Raw genomic sequence first — 12144 nt, 5'->3', positions numbered from 1 at the left:
GACATATAAAGCATAGCAAAAAATTGTGTCAAAGTGGAATTATACTATCATTTTTTATACCCAAAGTCATAGCACACCCAGGAAGAAGTTTCTATATACTGAGAATGACTCAGGTTTCTTTATTCTCATCTTAATAGCTTTTTTAATAACAAGAGATAAAATCTGGTGATTGAAGACATCTTTTATGTAAACAGTTGCCAACTTACCTCATTAACAGTGACATAGGTATCATTCTGCATAGGAAAAAGAAAAGAAAGTAAAACTACTTAAAATGCTGAAGGCATAAGTAATGTCAGTAACATTAGCTGGACGTTTCTTGTAAATTAATTTGTTGCCCCACCATTGACAACCACAAGCAAGGTTGGCAGGAGCCAGATCATCATTCCAGACAAGCCACTTGACAAACAGCTATGAAATCTTGTTTGCATCATGGGAAAAACAGACAGGCATGATGCCTTCTAGAAAACTCCAGTCACCTAAAAGGCCATCTGTGATGGACCGGGCTAGGGGTGATTGCAGATGCCCAGGGGAGACAAAATCTGAAAAAAAGTGAAAACCACCAGCAGTTTTGGGTAGCAAAGGCCAGCAAGTTCCTCTATGCAGACAAGCCTCTCCAATGTGCACTCTGCTTCCTTGGACTGTCGCTGGCAGCCAGTGGTGCCTTCACTCGGCAAGTGCTGTCTGAGCACCTGCTACATGCCCCATGCTGTGGTCAGTGCAGGGGACACAGTGTGAACACGGACAGCATCCCACCCAACATGCTTACAAGTGGGGACAACTTTTAAGGGAAACATTAGTATCAAATCAGAAACATAATACTTACACACTTTAGAGCACAACTTTCCTGATCTATAGAGTTCCAAAAATGACATCCTTGGATGCACTGCAAGAGACCATAAGAGACAGTAGTCACTGAAGAAGTGTGACTTTACCTTGTGACCTGAAATTTCAACATAGTGACAGAATATGTTTAGAAATAGAAATCTACCAAGGGATGTATGGCCTCAGGCCCCTCTGGGGTAAAGTATGACTGTCATATCTACAGACAGAGAGGACTTGGTGTGGTTCAGTGAAGGGGGACAGGTTGATACATGGAGTTCAGCCTGGGGCAGACAGGCCCTGAAGCTAGTGAGCACTGCCTTTTAGGGGGCACACTGTCCCCTGGGTGGTTGGCAGCAGTTAAAGCCCAAGACAAGGCATCAGGCATAGCAATGGTCCGTGGTGTGTCCTCACGTGACAAGCAAAACTCAGAGCTGGAGACTCACTCAGAAGGCAGCAGATCAAAGTCTAAATAGGGGGCAGTATGGGAAGTCTGCTCACTAACCCCGCTTTCACCCCACAGCCCCTGAAAATTTTGTCCCAAAGCTGCCTTGGCCTCCTATTAGACAGACTGGATCCCTTTCCTCTTCCTTTTACTTGACTTGTCTGTGCCTATGACTGTGTCGTTCCTTCCCACCATAGAGCCACGGTGACACCTGCATCTGCTTGCCTTTCTCCTTTTTTGCCATTACATTTTTCTTTTCCCAACTCTATGGGTTTGTGTCCTAGCCTCAGCTTTTTCTCTTCTTGCTCTTCAAATTCTTCAAGAGTGAGCTCATCCACTACCTCAGCTTCAACCTGTGCAGTTCTCAATAACCCCCAATTTGTAACTTCAACTAAGGTTCCTTCCTGAATCCCAGGCCAGATTATTGAAATGTGCATAAGTCATCTCCATTTTAACTGTACAAGCACCTCAAATTTAGCAGGTGAAACATTGAATTGCTCACCTTCTACTTCTATTTCCTTTCTCCGGTGTTTTCTATTAATTAGCTGTCATCTTCTGAATATCCCAACCCAGGGATGAGGGCACCCTCTCCTTCTCATCCCACCAACCCCTGAGGACAATCTATCACCAAGTCCCATTGTGTCGCCTCTTCAATAACTGAATCCACTTGAGTTTCTTACTCACTGCCCCTGTGTTTCTTTTGTGCCTACTGCCACTTGCCAATAGCCTTCATGAGACACCTCTCGTTTCCACATTTGGAGTGTTCATTTAAAAAAAAAAAAAAGGCCTAATCAGACCCTTCTCTTATCTAAACTGTGTAAATCAAATTCCCAAGTATAATACACAGGGCTCTCCGTGGTCTGAACCCAGCTAATTTATCAACTTTATCTTCTGTGTCCCCACCCTCCACACAAATACCATGTTTTTCAGGCAAGGTGAAATATTCTTACTTTCCTGAACAGTTAGCCTACTTCAAACTATTTTGCCTTGGCACAAATGGCTCCCTCTGATTGTTGGTCTCTTTCCATTCTATTCCTTCTAGAAAAATCTTCACTTTTCTAATTTTAGTTTGAAAGCTATACAAGTGGAGGTGTTTGTCCTCTTCTGAGTTCTCTTTGTCCCTCACACTCACCACTGTTCAGATTCTCACAATGCTGCGTGGTCATAGTTCTGTGTGTGTCTCTCCTGTGAGGTTGAGAGCCCTTTAAAACAGAGGCCCTATTTTATTTTTCTTAAGCCTGTCATGCCTAGCACAGTGCATAGTTCACACTGACATGTTGAGTAATTAAACACTTGAGTCAATAGATATAGATTCTAAAAAGTAATAAAACCATAGATGCAATTGTTAGGGGGAAAAAAAAAAAACAACATTGGAAACTATCTAATCCGACCCTCTCAGAGAAACACAATAAAACTTAGTCTCAGGAATTTATTAAATAATTTATCCAAAGCCACATAGCTACACAGAATGAAAATCATGGATTTCAATAAGAAACGCCCTCTTAAGTCCTGCCCTCTTTTCACTTCAACACAGTGTCCATGACTTCATTTTCAAATATACTGTTTTTAGACTTCTCACTGTTTTTGACTGACATTCCTTCATCAGAGACAAATAAGTGAGATTTTACTGAGGCAGCTTTCTTATTGTGCTAAAACCTAACCTTTGTCCCTTTGTTATCAATTCACACACTGTAAACTTCCTGATGATGGAGGTGATTACTCACAGTTTCGCTCAGGTTATATGGTGTTCCAGTGTCAAGCTGCCGACCCTGAAATGAAGGAAATAATAACCACCAGCTACCAATACTGTATTTAAAAAGAAATAAATAAAAAGCTTTCTAGAATAGGACTGCCTCTTTGGTACTTTCTCACTATAAAGTAAGCAGTCACATGTTTAAAGATCATTAAGTCGGTCATGAAATCAGACAAAATGCCAGAAAATTACAAGATGTAATGCCTAGGAATCCTGCAGAAATGATAAAAGTAGGAGTGGGTATATGGCTTTAAGGTGTGGTTAAGGAAAATAGAGACTCTCATGTTATTAAATAAACCTATGTCAGAAATCAACTCCAGACAAAGGACTCCAGGTTTAAGTAAAGATAAATTATGTTCATATTTTTCCTTTCTTAAAAGCAATCTCCTAAGTAACAGTGAAAAAACATACAAAATCAGAGTTTTAAGTAAACATCAGATTATTTTTCATTCACAGATTTTTTTTAAGATTTATTTATTTATTTATTTGTTTGTTTATTTATACATGCACTGGGTACAGTCAGAAGCGCGGGAGGGTGAGAGAATTCACCAGAGCCAGAGCGGGGAGCAGAGCAGGCAGAAGGACTGAAGTACACTGCTGAGGGGAGCAGCGGGCGGCAGGAGAGGTCTGCGCGCCATGTGGGACCCTCCTCCGGTGGCCGGAGAGCAGCCGGGGATCGAACCGGCCCCGCAGAAGCTGCAGGCAGCTTTGCAACCCAGCGCTCAACCACTGCGCCACCAGGGAGGCCCTCACATTCACAAATTTTAAGACAATTTTATGTGCTGGGGAATAAAAGAAATGGGAGCTAAGGAAGAGAGAGCGTTACTCCTCCTGGTCATTATTTGAGTGGAGTCCTTCAGAAACAGAAGGGCTCACAAAAGGTGACAGTGCTGAGTCTATGATAGTCATGTATAAATGGATATAGCCTTACGTGGGTAGGATCTGATTATCAACCAGCCTCGCTGATTGACTTAGAATTACAGCCAGGGCCTCTCCTGGTGGCACAGAGGCTGAGCGCTGGGCTGCGAGGCTGCCCGCAGCCTCTGCAGCGCCGGTTCATTCCCTGGCCACCGGAGAGGGTCCCACAAAAAAAAAAAAAAAAAGAATTACAGCCAAGCCAAATGGAAACTACATGAATATGTCAAGTAACTGTAATTGGTGCTGACCAGACCCTTCCCTTAAAAATTGCTGAATTTGAACCATTGAAAGGTGATTAACACAGCACAGACCATCTGTTCTTGGCTGACCCAGTACTACTTGCAAGATGTATCCCAGGAGATCACAGAAAATCCAAAGTGGCTGGGGAAGAGGTTTAAGCATCTGTTGTGGCCTTTTGAACAGCCAGTGCTTTTCAGAGGAGAGAAACAAGACATTCTTCACTAAGCTCATTGAACTCTCAGCTCTCTCTTCCATATGCACACCTTCCATTTTGCCTTCACGCTATCCCATCACTGGAACAGTACCTGATGGATGTTCAATAGATGTATGCTGAAGCAAGAAATCCATGAGCTCAAGATGGCCTAAGACATAGCGATGTCCCAGAAGTCCCATCTGGCAGCCTGGCATTGTGGGGGTCTACTTCAGAAGTAATCAGACATAGGAACGAAGGAACACCAGATAACTTTTTTTCCTGTTATTTGAAGTGTGAATGAAAGGCCTCTAATGTCTACTCCCTAACCACTTATATGTGGAGGGAAGGGAGAGGTGTGGGTGCTTAATAAGTTTTTGTTTATACATAAGTATCTGAAAAGTAAGAACTACTTCCTTTAGATTAACCATGTAGCTTCATACTGAGTAGAATTTTTTCTATGATTTTAAGTAAAGGAAGCTTTCGATTCCCCTTTAAATGATTGAAACACAACCATATAAAATCAAATATAAGATAATGACTTTGCAATTGAATATTTTCCTATCCCCTCAAAAATGTATGCTAGCTCATAAATTCACAAGGGTGGACCCAATTTAGCTTTGGTGCTCCATTTTAAGTAAAAGGGCAAGGGAGATGTGTATTGATGACTGTAAAGTCACTGTGTCAGTAGTCACTGTGGAGCACTTCTGTTATCAGGTCTCAAGATTAAGTTTAATAGACTGACAATAACATAGATGGAAATTGTAGGGATTATGCTAAGCAAATAAATCAAGGGGAGAAAGACAAATACTGGATAATTTTGCTCATATATTCTACTCACATGGAATATAAAGAAACAAAACAAAAGAACAAATAAAACTAAAGCAAAACAAGCCCTAGAAATTTGACTGTATAGTTGAGGCTGCATAAAGGGGAGGGAGAAGGTGAGGAAAAAATGGGGAGAGGGGCCCAACGGACTATGATGGAGGATTATTCGTGCTTTGGTGATTGGCTTCGTATGGTGTGAACCTATGTGCCCAAAACATACACAGTGCTGGAAATGGTTGTTACCTGATACGTAAACATACATACATACATACATACATATATACATACATGCATACATAAACTTAACAGGTTAAATGGAGTGTCCATTGAGTGATCCTAGAAATGGTAATAAATCTCATGAGTTAGGTTTATGGGATTCTGCAGAAATAAATTTGGCAACACTCTTTCCAAATCTCTATTCTTTCTCCTCCTCCTCCTCCTACTTAACATTTTAGTCAGTAATTCCTGTTACAGGCAAGCGCTTGACACGGAATCTCATTCAACATTTCAACAGCACTATTAGGTAGAGACCATTGCGAAATCTATTTTATAGATAAGACTCAAGGAGGTTTAGTAAATTGCATCGAGTTAGGGTTGAAGGGTGGGGGTTGGAGGAGAAGGGAAGGAGGAAGGAATGCCTGCAGAGCTTGTGCCTCCCCTAGCCCGCACCAAATTCACCTTCATCACCTTGGCGTCTGATCCTCACCAGTTCACCTGCTCCAATTAGCTGCTTAAAACACACAGTCCGAGTCCAGGATCTTAAACCTCTTACCTAACACCTACATCTTGGCACAAGATTTCCTATCCTGCCTACATCAGCCGGAACTAAGTTCAGTCTTAACTTCCTATTCTGATGAAAGAAACAGAGCACAATGATCTTCATTTTAATCCCTGGTGACACTTGCTCCTGATGAGATATTTTCAAAGTTAGCTGTGCTAAGTGTCGTGTTCTCATGTGAGAAACATCAGTAGGATAATATTTATTTCATAAGGTTTGGTGAGGATTCAATGTATTAATAACTATCGTTCAGTGCCAGACACTTAGAAATCCATTGCTAATGTTGTGAGCAAACATGCTATAAACAGTCTTTATGCATACATATCTTTGGTTCTATTATGCAGTAATTGTCTCAGAGAAATGTCTTGATGTGCATGGTTAAAGGTAAAATTTTCCTTTTTAATTTTGATATTTATTAACCTGTTGTTATCAAAAAACTATCAATTTATCTCCTAACCAACAGTACATGAAAGTGCCAGCTTATCAAAACTTTGCCAACTATGAATGTTTTTATCTTTGCCAGTGTAATAGAAGAAAAATTAATAACCCATTTTAACTTTGTAATTCTATGGTGGCTGTGAGGTTGAACATCTGTCCCTTGCTTTTTAACTATTTGTACTCTTTTTAAAGTAGCACTTTATATTCTAAATTTATTTTTTATATATAAGGACTGGTAAAATTTCTTGGTTGTTTTTTTTAAGATTTACTTACTTATACATACAAGAACTGGGATACAGCCCAGAGGTGCAGAGGGGGCAGGGTGAGAGGATTCATCAGACACAGAATGGGGAACAGAACAGTTAGACTGACTAAAATACACTGCTGAGGGGAGAGACAGGAGAGATCTGCTATGCCATGTGGGTCACCTCCCTGGCCGGGGATCGAAATCATGCTGCAGTGGCTGGGATAGCTTCATAATGCTGTGACTTAACCCCTTGTATCATCAGGGAGTCCCCTGGCAAAATTTGTTTATCTTCTATAATGCTTTTCCATTTTTGACTTTGTTTTTACTGTATTCTGTTAATTGTTAAGAGTTTCTAATCAATCAAATTTTTAAACATTTCTTTTAGGGATTCTAGATTTCTTTTAAAGTAGCCTTCCTAAGGCACTCTGACTTCAAGATTATAGAAATATTAACCCTAATTTATTCTAATATTTTTGTAGGGTAAATTCTTACTTTGTTTTGCTTTTATTATTTGTCAATTATAGTATTTAAATCACACTATTTTAATACTTCCTGGAATTTAATTGAATCTGGTAGTGATGTAGAGTTGTGTTATTTTTAAAAAGGGTTGTTATTTTTTTTTTTTTAAAGATTTATTTATTTATTTGTACAAGCACTGGGTACAGTCAGAAGCACGGGAGGGTGAGAGAATTCACCAGAGCCAGAGCGGGGAGCAGAGCAGGCAGAAGGACCCAAGTACACTGCTGAGGGGAGCAGCGGGTGGCAGGAGAGGTCTGCGCGCCATGCGGGACCCTCCTCCAGTGGCCGGGGAGCAGCCGAGGATCGAACCGGTGCTGCAGAGGCTGCGGGCAGCTTCGCAACCCAGCGCTCAACCGCTGCGCCACCGGGGAGGCCCTAAAAAGGGTTGTTATTTAAAAAAAAACTTTTTAAAGATATTTTCAGAGAAGGTTTAGGTTTATAAAAAAGTGAGAGTGAGATAGAATGATTTCTAATACACCCCATGCCCCCTTATGCATAGCCTCACCATTATCAATATCACTCACCAGAATAATATATTTTTGCCAAAGATAAACCTGTATTGGCACATCATAATCACCCAAAGTCCATAGTCTACATTAGGGTTCATTTTTGGTACGGTATAGTCTATGTATTTGGACAAATGTTTAATGACATATACCTATGATTACACTATCATGCAAAATACATTCACTGTTCTAATAATCCTCTGTGCTCTATTAATCTCTGTCACCACCACCACCACACTGCTTCCCCATCAGCCCTCATTCCTGTTAACCACTGATCTTTTCTTATGTCCAGAGTTTTGCCTTTTCCAAAATTCAGGATTTCCAGAATGTTGGAGTCATATCACTTATAGCCTTTTCAGACTGGTTTCTTTCTCTTAGTCATATGCATGAAGTTTCCTTGGTGTCTTTTTATGACATGATAACTTATTTCTTCTGAGCTCTGAAACTGCAATAATCCATTGTCATTGTCTGGATGTACAACAGTGTATTTATCCATCAACTTAATGAAGGAGGAAGTTATTTATTATTCTGAATAGATATCCCCACTTTGTTTAGAGTTTTATTTTCATCCTACCCCATACTCCCTTATGTAAATGATTTTTTCCATACTGTATTCTGTTTTACTGGCTTGTTTATTCCCACACTAATACAAACTATACTAATTTCTGGATATTTTGTGAAATTTTTAGATTATGGCTTTGTTCCACACCTTATTATAAAGCTACATATTAATCTACAAGAAAGGTGTTGGTGCTTGTATATGTTTTTAAAGGACAATCTTCTGAACTCTATTTTTCTAATATTCCTTTATTGAATTGAATTGATAGTTATGATAGAGCATTTCTCAACACTAGTTCTCCAGTTGTTGGGATTTTTTTACTCAAAAAAAGAGTTTTTTTAATTGCGAAAGATCAGAAAATTGTGATTAAACAAAGATATTAATATGCTATTATATCTTATGGATCCAGCAGAAGAGGATATGACAGAAAACATTTCCATAAGTGATTTGACCATCAATCTTCTTTGTTTATTTTTCATAAAGAATCACAGAATACTATTTTTTTGTTTGTTTTCTGCACATGGCATATATAATTTAAAAATATTGTCATCTAATATACTCAACTAATACATAGATCCTTGAATTAATATAAAATACCCTGGCTCAAGCATAGAATTATGAGTTGTGCATTTTTTGGACAGCAATTCTAATGTTCCTTTGTGTAAAACCATTTGTGACTCTTTTCAACAACATCAAAAACCACTCAGTGAAATCGGGGAAGTCTTTCACAGCAAATATCCAGACTAACAAAGATATTAGAGAAAAATTCATTAAGTAAAATACACTCAAGCACTTTGCATATCCTGGTCCCTGCTCCATCTCTGTGTAGTGATCACTGTTCATTCACCAAGACCTTGCCCCCAAGCAGCCCCTGTGTGGGAGGCCCAGATGGAGAACATTTATTACAGTCACTAGTCAAATTGGCAGACTGTGTCTCTTGCTGTTGCCACCACATCAACTGTGCCTTGCTCTGTAGGTGGTGAACGGAAGGCAACACACAAAAGAACAAACTGTCTAGTCTAACTGCAAAACCCTGAAATCAAGGAGCCCACACAAAAAAATAAGATAGAACTAAACTTAACTAAAATGAAATGGAGACTGTAAGAATGGAAATGACCGACTTCAGTTTTGGTAGCAAGGAAATTAGCAAACAGCATGATGGGATACTCTAAATATATTAATGGTCTTGTTTCCAAGGAGCTGCAAGTTATAGGGGGAAACTCACAATATAATGTTAAATGAAAAGGCTGTGTACACAACTATGTATAAAATTGTATATATGCCTAAGGGAAAATATACTGAAAAAATACAATCTGAGTCTAATAGTGAAGGAATTACAGTTTCCCCCCTTATTTGTTTCTATGTCTTCTCCACCCAATAAATATGTATTCTAATGAATATGTTTAAATTAAATCAAAGGAATTTAAGAGAGATCATTTCTTTTTGAATCTCCACATACTTCCATCTCTAATAATGTGTTTGGTACTTTCATTATTTAAATACAGTAACATCTACAATATTTGCTTTTTCCTTTGTCCTTATATGAGAAGACTGCATGTTTCACTGAGTAGAGCACATTTGGTTTTTAAAGTTGACTTAGTGACTCTTTTAAGCACAACAAAGTCATAATAACTGAAAAGATAGATGCAATGTAGAAAGGAAGGGTGACACCCAAAATGAGAAAGCAAACATAAACTTCTAATCAAAAAACTCAACCAAAAAAAGGGTATAAATTCATAGAAACAAATAAAGAAATTTACCAAAAAAAGAAAAGAAAAGAACTAAAGGCATACACAAATAATTCTCGCTTTAAAAATCAAATGCTCTCTATGGCATCTGCATCTGCCTTCAGGGTCCTGTGCCTCCCGGTACAATCGTCCTTCCACAAATAAATAGTGCTGCTGTCTGCAACCAGAAGGCATTGCTCTGTGGCCAAACCTATTTCATACTTCAAGACCAATGTAAATGATTTTGTAATAAATGAGTATAAGTTTATATTTCTAAAGCATGCAAAGTTGATTTTACTTAAGCCTACTTTGCCCAAATTCTCTATCCACCCCCCCCCAAAAAATCTAGGAAACAGATAATTAAAAAAAAATAGCACTGCCCTACCTTCTCTAATTATAAGTGTTCCTAACTTTTTTGCAAAAATAACATCCCTTGCCTTGATACCACTTCTCATCAGAGAACATCTATAGAGAAAATAATTGAATTATAACAAGCTGAGTTCTACATGTTTCAGTTCATGCAAAGACAAATATTAGAACAGTAAAACTTACCAGGTTAGTTACACATGACTTTAGGCAGCTGTTTAAAACTGTACACTGTGCCACAGAAATCCATATGCAGCCAAGAGTTGCAAAATTGACAAGTTGCCGAATAAGCCGTAGAAGGTTCTTCATCACTTCACCAATGGTGTGTTTTTAAATGACCATTTTCTCCATATCTCTATATGAATTCTTTGGGCTTCATCCCTTCAGTTGAAAGTGATGTGTTAGAATATCTCTGCCTTTTAAAATAATACTTAGATCTTTTAGTTTAGACCTTTTAATCCTAAATCTCTTATAGCACTCACATAGCAGCTATTTCATAACTTGGCTTCCTTATACTTCCATAAAGAAAGTCACCGACTGACTCAAGGTTCGACTTAGAAGAGCACTTCTCATGGAAAGTAAACAAAGTAGAAACGCACATTGCATTTCAGCAAGCATGTGACACGTGCGGTCCAAAAGTGAAACGCTCTGATGGGTCATCCACAACTTCACTTCTTTGAGGTTGGTTCAGCTATGCAGGAAGTTGGGTTTTGTCTATCAGTGTGGTAACAAACAGTAACACTAACCAAGGATTATTGGAAAAATATACGTGCCTAAATCAAGTTATGCTGTAGAGGGGAAAAAACAGATCCATTTGTAACCAAATACATATTTTAAATGAAAAAGAAAAAGCTAAAATTAATAGACAAATATTTTGAGGGTGACTTCCAGACAAGGAAGTATGTTCAAGTACTTTCAGAACTTTACTACATATTAACTAAAACACCTACCTTATCAGGTCTATTAAGACAGAGAGCTGAAACTCGCCACCACAGAGACCTAAGATAGCTGCCTTGGAAAGGAAATCATGTACAAAATTTCAATTAACCTAACATGAAGATAAAGTTATACTAAAAACAAAGAATTTGAAGTCTGCAAAGAATTTGAATAAGTAAGTCATTCTGGATAACTACTTTTCACATGGCCCGAGGTTAGCAATTTAAAGTCAGATAGCTTTTGTATTGGTGCTCTTTCATGCAATAATCTAAAGTATTAAATAAATTTTTGTCTTCTTAATTAGCTTATCTCAAATGTAATTTAGCCTATTAATGGCATGCAGTCTCATTGGGAGCAACACATGCATGAGGTTTTGTTTTGAACTAAATATCTTTTAGCAGATGTTGACAAAACTGGTGTATGGCATACAGATGATTAGCACCCACTCCAGGACTGACCCAAAACATGTTTTCTTGGGAAAAAACCAAACCTTCTGTCTATCTGCTATTTGTTCATTTTCTACATCTTAAAGAATGTAGATAAAAGAAGTCACACCTGTTTTTTTGTTCTGAAAAATGTGGCCATTTTTCAACAAAATATACTATTAAATCAGAGAATAAAGTACTGTGCCTAAGAGACTGTCTCATCCTAGCCAAATTTGTCTTCTTCACCATTGTTACCAGTATCTTTAGCCTTATTAACACAAATAATAATACTTGAACTTTTACTTCACTAACAAAAGGGACCACTAAGTGTTTGCTTGAAAAGCTGAGTACATTCTTTTTTCTCACTAGATTTAATTTTATTGGTGGGACATGAAAAAGAAGAAATATCTACTTTCCAAAGGTTTATCTCTCTTTCCAAAGAGCTTTCCA

At 38.4% G+C, this 12144-nt stretch overlaps 1 protein-coding gene across 1 annotated transcript in view; it reads right to left on the bottom strand.

Moving 5' to 3' along the window:
- ROS1 (ROS proto-oncogene 1, receptor tyrosine kinase) overlaps positions 1–10642 on the bottom strand; it is a gene marked incomplete at its 5' end in the record, with an annotated part of 105732 nt that extends 95090 nt beyond the window's left edge. Inside the window, 4 exons of the mRNA XM_084228398.1 lie at positions 207–233; positions 824–883; positions 2989–3033; positions 10520–10642. Of these exons, the coding sequence (XP_084084524.1) occupies positions 207–233; positions 824–883; positions 2989–3033; positions 10520–10642 (255 nt within the window). The remainder of the gene's footprint in view (positions 1–206; positions 234–823; positions 884–2988; positions 3034–10519) is intronic.
- Positions 10643–12144: the final 1502 nt, after the last annotated feature.

The sequence above is a fragment of the Talpa europaea genome (assembly GCF_964194135.1).
Source record: "Talpa europaea genome assembly, chromosome: 2".
NCBI lineage: Eukaryota > Metazoa > Chordata > Mammalia > Eulipotyphla > Talpidae > Talpa > Talpa europaea.
The sequence above is the reverse complement of the archived record's forward strand: the minus strand, read 5'-3'. Positions and strand labels throughout refer to the sequence as shown.